Below are 18,349 nucleotides of genomic sequence, written 5' to 3'. Positions count from 1 at the left end.
ACCTTCTTGTTTCAGCTGTCATTCTGTAAATAAATGTCCTTATGGTGGTATATTTAATGCCACATTTATGTGCCTTTTGTTGCTCCCACCATTTAAAATGGTCCCAAGCACAGTGCTGAAGTGCTATCTAGTGTTCCTAAGCACAAAAAGGATGTGAAGTGCCTTCTGGAGAAAATGCATATCAAATAACCTTTGTTCTAACATGAAGTTGTAGTGCTGCTGGCTGTGAGTTCAATGCTGGAGTAGAAACACACATAAAACAAGGTTATGTATTGATCTGTTGGTGAAAATGTTGTGACCAGAGGCTCGCAGGAATCTAATCCTCTATTTCCCTTAAGAACAATGGTTCAGTATTTGCTAGTTTGGGTTTCAAAGCAACTTTATAGAACTATTGCAAATAACAAGAATTTCATATGCTCCTTCAGAACAGAGCTCTATGGTAGGTACTACCATTATTAGCTTTCAAAGATGACTGCCACATGAAAGAGATCCAACGTAGCAGATGAGAGTACACCTACCTTGTGCATTTATTTTAAGAAATAAATGAGATCTTTAATACACGTCAAGCACTTCCACAAATGGAACCAGTTATTATCACCCCAGCACTAAACAGATTAGAAGGTTAAAAATGTAGGATAGAGGTGGTGACACATTGGGAGCGGTAATTGAAAAGAATTCCCACAGTACAGGCTCATGACTGGCAGTAGGGAGACTGGGAGAAGAACCACAAAAACTCAGTGTGTTTATACAATAGCTTTATTATAACAGCAAAATACCGGAAACCCCTGTTAAAGCACGGATGAAATCAATTCTGATATAGTTATCTGTAGGTACTAACATGGGAAAATGTCCTAGCAAAAAAGTAAGAGGCAAAATATGCACAGCCTGATCCTAAGAAAGGGTGTAGATATAAACATGTTCTATTTTTATATACACGCTTTACTAAATGTATAAAAAATATACATTATTCCTCTCTGTGATTACTTCTTCAAATAGGAGATTATGGGGGATTTTCATTTTCTAGGTTATACAGGTCTATAATAATAAATTTTTCATAACAAAAAAACTATAAATCTAAAACAATTAAAGACAAAATTGAGTCATAACTTCTGGCAAACTGATATTAAGGTTTCACAAACGTGCGTACATTTCGAAAACCTCAAACAATACCACAATTCTAATCAAAACAGAATCAGCCTCATCAATAAAGCACCAGCAAAACCACAATTTAGCACAACCACTTCTATCTGCAAAGTACTTACATGTACCTTATCTTATTTGATTCTCACTCCAACCCTATGATTTAAGTAAAGCAGGGATTTTGATTTCAATTTTACAGCTGAAGAAATGGAGGCAGAGAGGTCATATGACTTGCCCAAAGTCACACAGCTATCGGGTGGCAGAGCCAGGAACAATGCTGAAGCCATCCCAAGCCCAAGGCTTTTCTATGTCAATTTCTATGCCAGCAAGCCTGTGATGGAAGGTTATCTCAGCCTGTTCCACATCTGGCTCTTTGTCACAGTCTCTGGAGAGTAGTGACTCTTTTCAAGGGAGCACATGATCCACAAAATTACACAGCCAGAAAAGGAGCACAATGGAAGGACACCGTCACCGCAGGCAAGGGCAGTGATAGTGCTGCATGGCCCTGACCAGGCACATGCACAATCCTGGGACCAGAACTGCACTCACCATTAACAACTCTCTTGCACTGAAGCATCTTGAGGTCAATCAGCTCCTGCAGAGGAATCAGAGGGCATTTGTCAGTGCTGGTCATGTAGGTAATGGGTACAGGGGGAGGGACCTTCATCACAAACCTAATGGGGGTCACTTGGCCTGTCACCCTACTACTAACAACAAATTATGGCTTTGGGGAAATGTAGTGCTGACCTCCTCACCTAAACATGGCAAGCAGGAGCCTGAGTGAGCTACCCTCAATCAGCTGCTCTTCCCAGGGCCCTTGGAGATGCTGGGGGCCTAGAAAGGGTGAGCCACTCAGGGAGCCAAAGACAAGACAACGGCCCAGATTACGGACACCTAGACACTCTCCTCACCTACTAATCTCAGCTCCAGTCGATCCCCTCAAAGAACCTCGCACCTCATCCTTATACAAACAGCAGACAATGAAGGGCTGCTAGGAAATATCCAAATGACAGAAGCGGGACCAGTGAATAAAAGCAGAGGGAGAAGATTTGAGTCTAAAACTCCTGTCCAACATGGGTCATACTGTGTGGAAACAAAAGGGGTGAGCTCTTTAGCTCTGGACATATTCAAACAGACTCGGGAAAGAAAGGACAAAGAGGTTTCTTCAAAATCAGTATCATGAAAATGAATGACAAGCTGATGTCTCCTGAAGGATTGAGATTCTCTGCCTCTTGGTAGGAGACAACTGTTTTGCTTTGTTCAGCGATCATTTCAACAAATGTGTAAAATAAATCACAAGAGCCAGGCACCTGTCACACTTCCCAGAAACTTATGCCCAGGGGTTCTGGGGGTTGAGAAAAATACAGGAAGGAACTCTGTCCCCTGGTCCTCATCCCCATACTGACTACCCATGAGCCTCAGCAACTCTAGCCAGGTAGGCACAATAGCCTTTGCTCCCTCAGGGGAGCACGTAGGGCTAAAGTGGCCAAAGGGCACCTACAGCATCCGTGGGGCTCCCCCTAGCATACTCATCATCAAGGTTAGTACACACTGTTGGTGTTTCTGTGGCTCCCCACTCCATGTTGCAGTCAGGTCAACAAGTATCTAATGTCCACCAGGCCTGGCCAAACAAATCACCACTACCAAACAGTTATGGATAAACAGATGCCATTTAAGCCCCAAGAATCAATGTGGTGTCTCAAGGGATGGACAGAGCCCAACCAGACCCCTATCGCCAGTGATCTCAGTTGCAGGAGCAAGCAAAAACGCAAGGGGACAAGTGGGCAGCACTGAGTGGCCTGTACTCATAAAAAGAAGTTCTGCAAGGGTGCCTGGGTGGCTCAGTCTGTTGAGTGTCCGACTTTAGCTCAGGTTATGACCTCACGGTTTGTGAGTTTGAGCCCTGCATTGGGCTCTCTGCTGTCAACATGGAGCCCACTTTGGATCCTCTGCCCATCTCTCTCTCTCTGCCCTCCCCCACTCGTATTCTCTCTCTGTCTCTGTCTGTCTCTGTCTCTCTCTGTTTCTCTCTCAAAAAATAAATAAAACATTAAAAAGAAGCAGCAGCAGCAGCAGCAGCAGCAGCTCTGCAGCCAGGCTGGGCTTTGGCTGGAGAGGAGCTGGGTAAAGCAAGGGTGGCCCGTGCTGGGGCCCCAGCCCTGCCAGCAATAACTTGTCCTCCCCAGGATTCCCAAACCACCCTCTGCCGAGTCCACCTTTACTACTTCTTCATATGCCAGTTATAGATACACCTGTCATATCTTTACCATTAGACTGTGAACCCCCCCGAGGAGGATCCTGTGTCCACACAAGAATAGGCTTTGAGGACCCAGGCCAGGTAGCCTGAGTCCCAAGAGGAGGAATTAAGGCAAAATGGTCCTTGAGATGTCTTATTTTCTTTTCCATTGCCCCACCATACCAAAAGAGCTTTTGGGGCCTGGGTACTGTCTTCAAATCACCAACATCCAGCACGTTGCAAGTTCTCACTTAACATCTGCTGAAACCTCAAGACCTTACACAGACCTTACACAAGATCTTACACAAAACCTTTCTCAACTGCTTAAGTGGAGAAATTCATTTAAATTGTCACCAATAAAACCACAAGTGTGTCCGCTTACTCACGTACCCTCAACACCACTGTTCATTTTAGTTAGTTCTATGGGTATAAAATGGAACCTCATAGTTTTGTTTTGTTTTTCACTGTATTTCCTTAATTAGTGAAAACAAACATTGTTTTTCCAAGTGGGACAGTTTATCATCTGTGAATCTTTGTAGAAAACTGCCTTTTACATCTATACAAGTTGCAGGAAAAAGTCTATTCTTTGTCAAATTTCATATTGAGTTTTTCTGTCTCTATTATCACAAATACTTTTCCTATATCACTACCACTCCTCAATTTTTTTTTTACCTACACCCCATTTTTTTCTATTTTTAATTGACATAGTTGACATCATTTTTTTTTTAAGATTTTATTTTTTAGTAATCTCTACACCCAACATGGGGCTTGAACTCACAACCCTGAGATCACCAGTTGTATGTTCTCCCTGCTCAACCAGCCAGGCACCTCAGCTGACATATAATATTACTTTCAGGTCTATAACATAGTGATTCAACAATTCTATATGTTATGAAATGCTCACTACAAGAAGTGTAGTTAGCATGTGTCACTACACAAAGTTATTACAATATTATTGACTCTCTTCCCTATGCTGTACTTTTCTTTTTGTTTTTTCCTTTTAGGGAACTATGCTATACTTTTCAACCCTGTAACTTTATAACGAAAAGTCTGTACCTCTCAATCCCCTTCACCTATTTCACACATCCCCCCTACCTCCTCTCCTCTGGCAACTACCAGTTTGTTCTCTGTATTTATGAGTTTGTTTCTCTTTTCTCTGTTGCTTTTTGTTTATTTGCTTTGTTTTTTAGAGTTCACACGCAGTGAGATCACACAGTATTTTTCTTTCTCTGTCTGACTTATTTCACTTAGTATAATACTCTCTAGCTCCATCCATGTCGTTACAAAACTCAATTTCTATCAGACATAACATTCTATTTTTATAGAAGAGACCACCCTAACTTTGCCATGAACAGTGCCTTCTCATTGCTAAATATATCTCTATCGTATGGTTAAGAATATAATTTTAATTGTTTTTTCTTTTTAAAACTAATATAGCTTTTTAATTTATCTGAAAATTAAGGCCATTTCTAAGTCACTTTTTCCTCACATGGCTATCCAATGTTCTGAACATTTAATTTAATTTAATTTAATTTAATTTTAATTTTAATTAAAAAAAAAATTTTTTTAACATTTATTTATTTTTGAGACTGAGAGAGACAGAGCATGAACAGGGGAGGGGCAGAGAGAGAGGGAGACACAGAATCTGAAACAGGCTCCAGGCTCTGAGCTGTCAGCACAGAGCCCGACGCAGGGCTCGAACTTACGGACCATGAGATCATGACCTGAGCCGAAGTCGGACGCTTAACCAACCGAGCCACCCAAGCGCCCCAATTTTAATTTTTTTAAAGTAGGCTTCACACCCAACATGGGGCTTGAACTCACAACACTGAGATCAGGAGTCAAGTGCTCTTCCAACTGAGCTAGCCAGAAGCCCCACAACACTTAATTTAAAAAAAATTTTTTTTAACATTTATTTATTATTGAGAGACAGAGAAGAGACAGAGCATGAGCATGGGAGGGGTAGAGAGAGAAGGAGACACAGAATCCGAAGCAGGCTCCAGGCTCTGAGCTATTAGCACAGAGTCCGACATGGGGCTTGAACTCACAAACCGCAAGATCATGACCTGAGCTGAAGTTGGACACTTAACCGACTGAGCCACCCAGGTACCTGATCACAACATTTATTTTTAAAATGCCTTATCAGGTGGGAATGCAAGCTGGTGCAGCCACAATGGAAAACAGTATGGAGGTTCCTCCAAAAACTAAAAATAGAACTACCCTACAACCCAGCAATTGCACTACTAGGCATTTATCCAAGGGATACAGGAGTGCTGTTTCGAAAGGACACATGTACCCCAATGTTTATAACAGCACTATCCACAATAGCCAAAGTATGGAAAGAGCCCAAATGTCCATCGATGGATGAATGGATAAAGAAGATGTGGTGTATATATATACAATGGAGTATTACTCGACAATCAAAAAGAATGAAATCTTGCCATTTGCAACTACATGGATGGAACTGGAGTGTATTATGCTAAGTGAAATCAGTCAGTCAGAGAAAGACAAAAATCATATGACTTCACTCACATGAGGACTTTAAGAGACAAAACAGATGAACATAAGGGAAGGGAAACACAAATAATATAAAAACAGGGAGGGGGCCAAACATAAGAGACTCAAATATGGAGAACAAACTGAGGGTTACGGGAGGGGTTGTGGGAGGGGAGATGGGCTAAATGGGAAAGGGGCACTAAGGAATCTACTCCTGAAATCATTGTTGCACTATATGCTAACTAATTTGGATGTAAATTTAAAAAAATAAAAAATTAAATTTAAAAAAAAGTTAGCATACTAAAAAAATTAAAATAAAATAAAATAAAATAAAATGCCTTATCAGGGGCATCTGAGAGGCTCAGTCAGTTAAGCACCTAACTCTTGATTTTGGCTCAGGTCATGATCTCACAGTTTGTGAGATTGAGCCCCACGTCAGGCTCCATGCTGACAGCAGGGAACCTGCTTGAAAATTTCTCTTTCTCTCTCTCTCTTGCCCCCGCCCCTGTTCACACATACTCTCTCTCTCAAATAAATGAAATGAAATGAAATAAAATAAAATAAAATAAAATAAAATAAAATAAAATGCCCTATCATTCATGTATGGGCTTATTCTTCTTTGTCTGTCACATGTTATGCTCCTGTGTCTAAAATATGCCCTGCACCTTCATCTCCTCCATTCTACTGGGCTTGCTTTCTGTATGAGCTGGTCATAAAGTTTATCACCAGTGTGTCTCTTGGGGCACCTGGGTGGCTCAGTCAATTGAATGTCCATCTTGATCTTGGCTCAGGTTGTGATCTCATGGTTCCTGGGATCATGCCCAAAGTCAGGCTCTGTGCTGATGGTGTGGAGACTGCTTGGGACTCTCTCTCTCCCTCTCTTTCTGCACCTCCCCTAGTCAGATGCATGCACACAAGCTCTCACTCTCTCTCTCTCAAAATAAATAATAAACTTAAAAAAAAATCCAAATGTCAATCAATTGATGAACGGATAACTGAATTGTGGTGGACACATACAATCATTAGTCAGCCACTAAAAGGAATGAAGCACTGATACATGCGATGACATGGATGAACCTTAAGAACATTATGCTACAGGAAAGAAACCAGGCATAAAAGACCACATATGGTATGATTCCATCTATTTGAAATGTTTAAAACAGGCAAATCCATAGAGACAGAAAGTAGAATAGTTTCCAGAGATTGGGAGAGACGGAAAATGGGGAGGGATTGCTAACGGATAAGAGATTTCTTTCTTTTTTTTGGTTAAGGTTTCTTTTTGGTGTGATGAAAATGTTCAACAATTGACTGTAGTGATGGATGCACAATTCTGTACATATACATATCTGCATACAACCATATCTCAATAAAGATGTTAAAAAATGCTTAGAGGAACAAAGTTGGGTCAACTGACAAAATTAGAACATGGAAGGTAGATTTTAAAAAAGTATTGTATCAATGTTAAACTTGCTGAAGATGATGCCTATGTCATAACAGTACAGAAAAAAAGACTTTATTTTTAGAAAAAATATATACATTATATATAATATATATATATATATATATTAGATACAGCACAATTTATAAAACAAATCAAGCAAAAATGTTGACCATAGGTCAATCTGGGCAAAAGGTATATGGATACTGTCTATTCCTGCAACTTTCCTATAATTTTCCCTTTTTTTTAATTTTTTTTAAAAATATTTTCTATTTTTTTAAATTTTTTTTTTCAACGTTTTTAATTTATTTTTGGGACAGAGAGAGACAGAGCATGAACGGGGGAGGGGCAGAGAGAGAGGGAGACACAGAATCGGAAACAAGCTCCAGGCTCCGAGCCATCAGCCCAGAGCCTGACGCGGGCTCGAACTCACGGACCGCGAGATCGTGACCTGGCTGAAGTTGGACGCTTAACCGACTGCGCCACCCAGGCGCCCCAAAAATATTTTCTATTCTTGAGAGAGAGAGACAAGCGCGAGTCAGGGAGGGGCAGAAAGAGAGGGAGACACAGAATCTGAAGCAGGCTCCAGGCTCTGAGCTGTCAGCACAGAGCCCAACATGGGGCTCAAACCCACAAACCATGAGATCATGACCTGAGCTGAAGTTGGACGATTAACTGACTGAGCCACTCAGGAGTCCCTAATTTTTTCCCTTTCTAAAAATTTTATTTTTTAAATCCTTTTTATTTTTTTTTAAGTTTATTTATTTACTTTGAGAGAGAGAGAGAGAGAGAGAGAGAGAGAGAAAGCAAGTGGGGGAGGGGCAGAGACAGGGAGAGAGAGAGAATCCGAAGCAGGCTCCTGACCCTGTCAGTGCCACCTAGGTGCCCCTAAAAATTTTATTTAAAAAAATTTTTATTTTTTATTGAAGTATAGACATACAACAAATTATCTATAAATCTGAATACTTTTTTAAGTTTAAAAAAATTATCTATTCTGGGCAGAGGACTTGAATGAAAATTTCTCCATGGGTTCCTGGGTGGCTCAGTCAATTAAGCAACAGACTCTGGGTTTTGGCTCAGGTCATGATCTCACCATTTATGAGTTCGAGCCCACGTCAGGCTCTGCACTACTGGTCTGGAGCCTGCTTAAGATACTCTCTCTCTCTCTCTCTCTCTCTCTCTCTCTATCTCATTCTGTATCAAAACAAATAAACTTAGAAAGAAAAATTTCTCCAAAGGTGATACACCAATGACCAACAAGCACATGAAAACATACTCCACATCACTCATCATCAGAGAAATACAAATTAACACCACAATGAACTATCACTTTTCACCCATTAGGATGGCTACTATTTAAAATAAAAATAAAAATAAAAATAAAAAAGAAGAAGAAGAAAGAAAAGAAAAGAAAAGAAAAGACACCAAAGGGGCCCAAGGGATAGCTCAGTTGGTTAAGTATCTGACTCTTGATTTCAGCTCACGTCATGATGTCACCATTTGTGAGATCGAGTCCCCCATCAGGCTCTGCGCGGACATTGTGGAGCCTGCTTGGGATCCTCTCTCTCTCCTTCTCTCTCACCCCTCCCCTGTGCACTCTCTCTCTCTCTCTCTCTCTCTCCCAAAATAATAAATAAACTTTAAAAAATAAAAATATAAAAGTAAAAATAAATTTAAAAAAAAGAAAAGAACAAATGTTAGCAAGGATGGGCAGGAATTGTGCACTGTTGGTGGAACAGCAAGATGGTGCCTCTGCTAGGGAAAACAGTACAGAGTTTCCTCAAAAAATTAAAAATAGAACTACCACCTGATCTAGCAATCCCACTTCTGGCTATATATATCCCAGAATTGAAAGCAAGATCTCAAAGATTTGCATATCTACGTTCACAGCAGCACTATTCAAAATAACCAAGAGGCGGAAGCATCCAAATGCCCATCAACAAAATGTGGCATATATATACAATGGGATATTATTCAGCCTAAAAATAGAAGGAAATCCTGTCACATTCTACAACATGGATGAACCTTGAGGAAGTTATCCTAAGTGAAGTAAGCCAGTCACAAAAAGACAAAAATCGCATGCTTCTACTTACAGGAGGTAGCTAAAGTAGTCAAATTCATAGAAACAGAAAACAGAATAGTGGTTACCAGGAGCTGGAGAGATGAGGTAAGGGGGATTCGTTTTATGGGTATAGAGTTTCAGCTGTGCAAGATGAAAAGGTTCTAGAGATCTGTTTCACAACTTAACCCTACTGAACTGCACACTCAAAAAAATGGTTAAGATGATAAATTTAATGTTATGTTTTTTTTAACACAATAAAAAAAATTTTTTAAGTACCCATTCTGGCCATCGGGGCCTCTTAAGAACACTGCCTCGTCCCTTAATCTTGCTTATTAAAAGTTTTAAATCTAACAGGTAGGTGTCCTCTCACAGTCTGGGCAACTAGAGACCCCTTGTTTTTATAAAAAGGAATAGATACAGGCCATTTGAGGAACTCCTAGAAAACCCCTATCAATGTGGCAGACCTTAGCAGGGATTCAGACTACTCCTCCCTTGACTTTGGCTAAGCTAGTTCATCCTTTCTTCACCTCCAGCTGCTGAAGGCTCTGAAGGGCTTTTAAGGAGGTGCCTGCATGCCTGGTATGCCCTAGATCCTATACTCTGGTTCTGGGAAGTGGGTGGGGTGGTTTAACTAATCCACAGATGGGCCACCTCATGTGAACCCAGGAAGATCATCCTGCAGAGAAATGCCAGCCTGCACAGACAGCCTGCAGAGAAATGCCAGATCCACCAGGGGGCACCAGGCACCATACTACGCCACACCACACCACATCCAGTACTCAGCCTAGTCCCTAGCCACCTACCCATGCCAAGCAAGGGTCTCTGGCCAGCTTGCTTCTGCTCTCCATAGGGTATAGGCCTGGATGGAAGGCCTAGATGTCCTCTTCCAGAGGCCCCTCTGTTTGTTCATAAGCCATATTGACTCTCCCAGAGTAAGCGTCTATCAAACATGCCAAGGGGGCATCACAACCAACAAAACAAGTTAAGTTCTCTGAGATTTGGTCTTTTGATACCTGTTCCTCAGGTTCTGAGACCACGAGTCCTCACAATCCCTCACAGTCCATGAGTCCTCACAGTCCTTCCTTCCTCCCAATCCCTTTCTAAATCCAAGAGGTTTTTCTGGAGGGCAGGAGGGTGCAGGCCAGGACAGGCTATATCTAACCCATGGCTGACCACTTGGGGGCCTGAGTGTGGGCTCAAAGGATGAGTGACAAGATTAATAATGCTCAGTGCACTACCACATTTCCCTGGGACTGGCCCCTGGACACAGGTTCCTCCCTGCCCTAGGCACATTCTAGCAGCCTGCCCTCAGCACATTCTGGCAGCCTGGAAGGCTTATGGATGCCCAGCTCTCATTTCTTGGAACTCCTTGCCTTTATTTCAACAAACTGCTTAGAAGTCGGGTCCTAAGCCTGTGATCCTGAACACGGGAACCTCCTTTTCTGACTCCCACATTTGGACAACACATACTCCCTCCCTCCCATTTCACCTTGCTAGCACCCTAGATGGCTCTGCCCCTGCTGTGCTATAGACACTGGCATGCCAATCCCAGCCATGGGCATCCCCTGCCAAGCTTTGCAGATCTCCTTCCCATAAAGCTAAAAATCAGTATGACTATACACACCTAGCTGCTAGGCAAACACCCAGCCCATTCTCCACAGGAACAAGACCAAAATGCCCTCACTTTCTTTCCTCGGTCCCCACCCCACTCCCACCACCCTCACTGCCAAGATGTGGGACTGGCTTCCCACATCTTGTAAAACAAGTCTCTCAGGAAAAAACCCTTGGCTTTCCTGCCTTCTATGGTCCTGCCACTCTTCTCCTTGCCCTATCTTGGAGCTAAGCCCCACCACCTCATCTAGAATCTATCCCTCCAAGACCAGGCCCTACCTACTCCCCACTGATCTGCCGAATCTTCAGGTCCCTCCTCACTGCTAAGTGCTTCCTCTTATGTTGCAAACATGCAAGTCACCCAAACACAATTCCCTTCAGGGGTGCCTGGGTGGATCAGGAGTTAAGCGTCCCATTCTTGACTTGGGCTCAGGTCATAATCAAGCCCCATGTGGGGCTTGACGTGGGGTCCCACACTGGGCATGGAGCCTGCTTAAGATTTTCTCTCTCCCAAAAAAAAACCAAAAAAACGGAGCGGGGGGTGAGCCTGGGTGGCTCAGTTGGTTAAGCATCCGACTTCGGTTCAGGTCATGATCTTGTGGTCTGTGAGTTCAAGCGCCGTGTCGGACTCTGTGCTGACAGCTCAGAGCCTGGAGCCTGCTTCAGATTCTGTGTCTCCCTCTCTCACTGTCCCTCCCCCATTCATTCTCAATCTCTCCCTCTCTCAAAAATAAACATTAAAAAAAAAAAAAGATTTTCTCTCTCCCTCTGCCCCTCCCCCACTTGCATGCTAGCTCGTGCTCTCTCAAAAAGAAACAAAAACCAAAAAATACCCAATTCCCTTCATCCAGCTTCTTTTGCCTCCACTACCTACATGTACTCTTTTCCTCCCCTCACCTCCTGAATTCCTAAGGGGTAGTGAGCAGCTCTGCTTCTACTTCCCCATTTGCTGCTCACTCCACAATCCATTGCCCTGTCAGATGTATCTCGGTGCACTTTGGATTTTCAAATCAAACACATTTTTGGTCTTTTTGCAATTGGACTTCTATGCATCATCTGTCACACCTGACAAACTTGACTTTTGCCTTCCCTGACACGTTCTTCTTAATTTGCCTATTTCTCTCACTCTTTTACTTTACTTTACTTTTCTTTTTTTTTTTTTTTTTTTTAATTTTAAGTAGGTTCCATGCCCAACATGGGGCTCGAACTCACAACCCCAAGATCAAGAGTTATATGCTGTACTGACTGAGCCAGCCAGGCGCCCTGCTCTTACTTTTCTATCATAAATTACTAGCCTGAGTATCCAAAATCTGTAAGAGCTCACCAAACTCCACACCCGAAAAACAAATAACCCAGTGAAGAAATGGGCAGAAAACATGAATAGACACTTCTCTAAAGAAGACATCCGGATGGCCAACAGGCACATGAAAAGATGCTCAACGTCGCTCCTTATCAGGGAAATACAAATCAAAACCACACTCAGATATCACCTCACGCCAGTCAGAGTGGCCAAAATGAACAAATCAGGAGACTACAGATGCTGGAGAGGATGTGGAGAAACGGGAACCCTCTTGCACTGTTGGTGGGAATGCAAATTGGTGCAGCCGCTCTGGAAAGCAGTGTGGAGGTTCCTCAGAAAATTAAAAATAGACCTATCCTATGACCCAGCAATAGCACTGCTAGGAATTTACCCAAGGGATACAGAAGTACTGATGCATAGGGGCACTTGGACCCCAATGTTTATAGCAGCACTCTCAACAATAGCCAAATGATGGAAAGAGCCTAAATGTCCATCAACTGATGAATGGATAAAGAAATTGTGGTTTATATACACAATGGAATACTACGTGACAATGAGAAAAAATGAAATGTGGCCTTTTGTAGCAACGTGGATGGAACTGGAGAGTGTGATGCTAAGTGAAATAAGCCATACAGAGAAAGACAGATACCATATGGTTTCACTCTTACGTGGATCCTGAGAAACTTAACAGAAACCCATGGGGGAGGGGAAGGGGAAAAAAAAAAAAGAGGTTAGAGTGGGAGAGAGCCAAAGCATAAGAGACTGTTGAAAACTGAGAGCAAACTGAGGGTTGATGGTTGATGGGGGGTGGGAGGGAGGGGAGGGTGGGTGATGGGTATTGAGGAAGGCACCTTTTGGGATGAGCACTGGGTGTTGTATGGAAACCAATTTGACAATAAATTTCATATATTGAAAAAAATAAAAAAATAAAAAAATAAACAATTTAAAAAAATAAATAAATAAATAAATTACTAGCCCGTCCCTCCCACACACAACATCCAATACATTAGGGTGTACTCTTTCCAAATCCCCTCTTAGGCCCTTCCTTCTCTCTATACCAGTGGCTTTCTTTTCAATGAAAATTTTTTTTATTTTGAGATAATTAGAGGCTCACATGCAGTTGTAAGAGTGTGAGCTCCTACGTACTGTTTGCCCAACTTCCCCAATGGTAATATCTTACAAAAGTACAGTATAATGTCACAACCAGGATACTGACATTGATACAGTTAAGACACAGAACAGCTCCATCCCCACCGGGATTCCTTGTGTTGCCCTTTTGTAGCCACAGTCCCCATCCCACCACCAGCAGGACAAAAATATCAGAAGCATTTGAGCAGCTTCTTCTTTAACTTCTCACACATACTAGGGGGACATATCAGGACTGGGGACTGGAGGGAAACTCTCCAGATAATTCTGTTAGATATCCAGCTGAGAAACACTGCTCACACCTCCACACTATCCAATATCAGCTACTCCTACAACGCTGTTTTTCCTAGAAAATGCTTTTATTTTTTAAAATGTACGTATTTTGAGAGAGAGAGAGAGAGAAAGAGAGAGAGTGCACATAAGTGGGGGGAGGGGCAGAGAGAGGGGAAGAGAAAGAGAGAGAGGGGGAGAGAGAGAGAATCCCAAGCAGACTCTGCACTGTCAGCAGGGAGCCTGATGTGGGGCTCACACCCACAAACTGGGAGATTTTGACCTGACTCCGAAAATAGGAGTCAGACACTTAACTGACTGAGCCACCCAGGCGCCCCTAGAAAATACTTTTGAAACCTTGGTCTGAAGTCATACTATTCTCCAGAGCAGCCAGGACATAGGCAACCTACCAGTTACTGCCACCAGAAAACCCTACGGCTCCCAAAACCAACCCCATACAGCTTCCTTCTCTTCCTAACCTTGAGTTCATTCATTCATGCACTGAATGTATATTAATTCCTACAGGGGCCAGGGCTGTGACCTGATACAACACTCATCTATCCACCTGGCCCAGGCGTTCCGCAATGCCTCCTTGCTGCCCAGGCTCCTGGCCCTCAACAGGGCTTAGAGAACTCCTAAGAGTCATACATGTTTATCTCCCACTGCCTTCAGCAAGCACCTGTGATGTGAGTGCCCATTCTGCCTCCCACCAACTCCTGATTACTCCCACCTACAGAGAAGGAGGTTGCACTGGTGAGGAAAAAAAAAAAAGAAAGGAAAAAGCCCTCCAGGAAAATCAGGAGCCCCTTACCTCACAGTATACAATGTCTGCTCCATAGTCCAGGGCCAGCAGCCGCATTGGGAGAGTGCCTACCCGAACCATAGGGGCTAAGATAAGTTTGTTGTGGTAGCACAGCGACAGGCTGTGTTCAATCATTCCTCCTCTGCTACTGCCTGCAGAAAGGGAAAACAAGAGTCAGAAATCCAAACAAAGAAATATCTTCTGGGGCGCCTGGGTGGCTCAGTCTGTTAAGCATCCTACTCTTGATTTTGGTTCAGGTCATGATCTCTTGGTTCATAAGCTTGAGCCCAGCGTTGGGCTCTGTGCTGACAGTGAGGAGCCTGCTTGGGGTGTCTCTCTCTCTCTCTCTCTCTCTCTCTCTCTCTCTCTCTCTCTCTCTCAAAAATAAATAAACATTAAAAAAAAAAAAAAAGGGAAAAAAAAATCTCTTCTGTTACCCAGGGCAGGCTTTTCCTCTTCTTTCCAACACACAGGACTTTGTTTTCCTTTTCTCTGATCATAAAAATAATGCTTCCTTATTTATTCATCTAAAGAATATTTATTGGGGCACCTGGGTGGCTCAATCGGTTAAGCCTCTGACTTCAGCTCAGGTCACGATCTCATGGTTCATGAGTTTGAGCCCCACATTGGGTTCTGTAGCACAGGCCCTGCTTCAAATCCTGTCTCCCTCTCTCTCTGCCCCTCCCCCATTCACTCTCTCTCTCAAAAATAAAAATAAACATTAAATAAATAAATAAATAAATAAATAAATAAATAAATAAAATTTATTAAGCGCCTAGTCTTGCCAGTCACTGTCCTAGTCTGATACATGGACACAATTGCTGCTCTGGTAGAGCTTTCAATCTAGCAGGGGAACAAAGGCAGAAAACAATACCTAACAAACTATACAGTATGTTGGAAAAGTGGTAATGCTACAGATTAAAAAAGCAGGGAGAAAGGAAATTGAAAACACTGGGGATGTGACTGACACATAATGCTGTATCAGTTCAAGGTGTACAACAAAGTGATTTGATATACATATATACTACAAAACGATTACCACAATAAGTTACGTCCATCACCTCACACACTAATAATTTTTTTCTTGTGATGAGAACTTTTAACATCTACTCTCAACAACTTTCAAATACACAAAATTATCAACTATAGTCGCTATGTTATACATTACACCCCTAGAACGTATTTATCTTCTCACTGCAAGTTAACACCTTTTGACCACCTTTACCCATTTACCCCACACCCCAGCAGGAAAAATGTAAATAATTGGTATATCAATGGTATATTTTATATGAAAATATTTACATTAAAATATGAAAATATTTATATTAAAATATAAAATTTTAAATAGGTAAACCAGGGCACCTGGGTAGCTCAGTTGGTTTAGCGCCCAACTCTTGATTTCGGCTCAGGTCATGATCTCATGGTTCATGAGATGAAGCCCCAAGTCGGGCTCTGTGCTGACTGCACACAGTGTGCTTGGGATTTTGTCTCTCCCTGTCTCTCTACTCCTCCCCCACTTATGCTCTTGCTCTCTCTCTCTCTCTCTCTCTCAAAATAAATAAATAAATAAACAAACCAAAAAAAGCTCAAAATGAAATAAATAGGGAAAACAAGATAGACTTCATTGGGAAGATAACATTTGAGCTAAGATATGAGTTAGCCAAGTTGATATCTAGTAGAAGAATACACAGAAGAAACAGCCAGTGCAAAGGCCCTCGGGCAGGAGCTTGCCTGGTATGTTAGAAAAACATCAAGGAGACCAACATGGTTGGGACACAGAGAGGAGAAGAGAAACTAATGTTTCTCATTACACGATGTTTCTCAGATACACGATGTCACAGCAGTAAACAGGTAGGGTCAGATCCCATATGGCCTTTGTTAGCTCTTCATGAAATAGAAGTCAGCAAAGGGTTTCAAGTAGAGGAGTAGCATGACTGAACATGTTTTCTCATGATCATAGTGATTGCTATAAAAAGAGCAGTCTGTTAGGGGCCAGAGTAAACACAGGGAGACCAGGTACAAGGCTCTTTAGTAACCAACATAAGAGATGAGATAATGGTCGCTCAGGCCAGGTGGTGAGAAGTGGTCATATACCAAAACTACTTTGAAGGTAGAGCCAACAGGCATAAAAAGAAGAAAATCAAAATCCCATATCCCAGAGAGAACTGTTCATATTAATTAATTTATTCTAAGCAAATATGGACCCCTCCAAAAAGTCATAAAGCTGGCTAATAAATGCTGTGTTCTGCTCCATTACTAATACTGTCTCCATTTTCTTTTTACTATTCAGCCCATTCTGGTTGGCCCCCACCTCCACCGTTCTATCAAAACTGCTCTAATTAAAGTCACCAATTACCTGGAAGTTGAGCAATCAACCAGACACTTACTTATGACATGGTTGAAACTCCCCTCATCCTTGATCTCTCTCCTCCCTGGGCTTCTCTGATCCCACACTTTCCTGGTTTTTCTCCCACCAGTCTGCCCTGTTTTTCAGTCTTCTTTGCTGGTTTCACTTCCTCTACTTACCTGTTGAGGTTCTTCCTTAGTCTTGAGTCCTCTTTCCTTCTAATTCCACACATCCTCCCTTGAAAGTTTATTTACTCCCATGGCTTAAAATGTTGATAAAATGCTGGTGATCTCATACCAACTGCTCAAAACACATCCCTACCCGGCTATCTTAAGGGCATCTTATACCAAACATGCACAAAACAAGATCTTTATCTGCCCTCCTAAGCCACCTCCTCTGTCTTCATCAATTCATTCAACAGAAATTTATCGAGCCCCTCTGATATGCCAAGCACTGGCTGGCACTAGAAATAAAATGATGAGGAGAAGGAGGTACAGTAGAAGAGAGGGTTATAGAAAGGGAACTTAGAAATACGTGTGAAATTATAATAATGTACAGTGCTATGTGAAGGACATGAGGATTTAGGAATTTGTGTCAGAAGGAAAGGGATGGATGGGGGTTGAGGAAGGCTTCCCTTAAGAAATAGCTTCTGATTCGAGATCTCAAGGGAGAGAATTAATCAGGCCAATACACGGAGAGAAAATGTTTCCCATTTCAGCAATTAGCACCTCCATTCACCCAATTACTCATCATTAATCCACATTCTCCACATTCAATCTGTCACTAACTCCTGTGAAACAACCTTCAAAATATAACTCTAATCCATCTGCTTTGCTCCAGTGCTATCCATCTCCAGTGCTACCACTGTGCACAAAGCCAGCCTCCTAATGGGTCTCCCAAATCTAATCTTACCTCCTCCTATCCTCTTTGTGATACTGCGTGGCATTTGAAAAAGGCAACTCTGATAATACCACTCCCCTGTTTATACCCTTCAATGGCTTCCCACTAAGTTTAGGATAACTGCCAAACCCTTCTGCTGGCCCAAGGAGCCCTGCATGACCTGTCCCTGCCCACGTCTCCAGCTCACCTTGAGCCTTTCTCCCACTCACTCTCCTTGCTCTGGCCACACTGACCTTTGGAAGTCTCCCACACCAAGACCTCTGCTGCCCTGGGGCCCATGTACTCGCAGTCCTCTGACTGGAACACTCTCCCCGACTCAATCACACACACTCCCACTAAGATCCTCTTGACTTTGAATGTCCCCTTTTTGGAGACATTTACCTACCAGACAACCGTACTTCAGGTCCCTGGTCACATGCTCTCACAACACTCTGTGCTTCCCGATAGCTCAGTAACAATCCATGTGTTCACACTTACTTGTGTGGTCTCTTCTTTAACCCTTAGCTGGTCCTCTAGATCACCAGCACAACAAGTTCCATAAAGACAGGAGCGTGGCTGTCTAGTTTACTGCCAGGCTTTAGCACGGAGCCCAGCACTTGAC

At 42.5% G+C, this 18,349-nt stretch overlaps 1 protein-coding gene across 4 annotated transcripts in view; it reads right to left on the bottom strand.

The window, feature by feature from the left end:
* Positions 1-18,349, bottom strand: part of DUS2 (dihydrouridine synthase 2) — a 51,436-nt gene that overhangs the window by 24,225 nt on the left and 8,862 nt on the right. For all 4 annotated transcript variants that reach the window (XM_058706196.1, XM_058706195.1, XM_058706197.1 and 1 more), the window contains exons 2-3: positions 14,511-14,653; positions 1,690-1,735 (exon numbers count right to left, since the gene is read on the bottom strand). In XM_058706196.1, coding sequence (XP_058562179.1) covers positions 1,690-1,735; positions 14,511-14,636 — 172 coding nt within the window. In that variant the 5' untranslated portion in view covers positions 14,637-14,653. The remainder of the gene's footprint in view (positions 1-1,689; positions 1,736-14,510; positions 14,654-18,349) is intronic.

The sequence above is a fragment of the Neofelis nebulosa genome, chromosome 17 (assembly GCF_028018385.1).
Source record: "Neofelis nebulosa isolate mNeoNeb1 chromosome 17, mNeoNeb1.pri, whole genome shotgun sequence".
NCBI classification, from domain to species: domain Eukaryota; kingdom Metazoa; phylum Chordata; class Mammalia; order Carnivora; family Felidae; genus Neofelis; species Neofelis nebulosa.
Note: the sequence above shows the minus strand (reverse complement) of the source record. Positions and strands in the feature narration are given on the sequence as shown.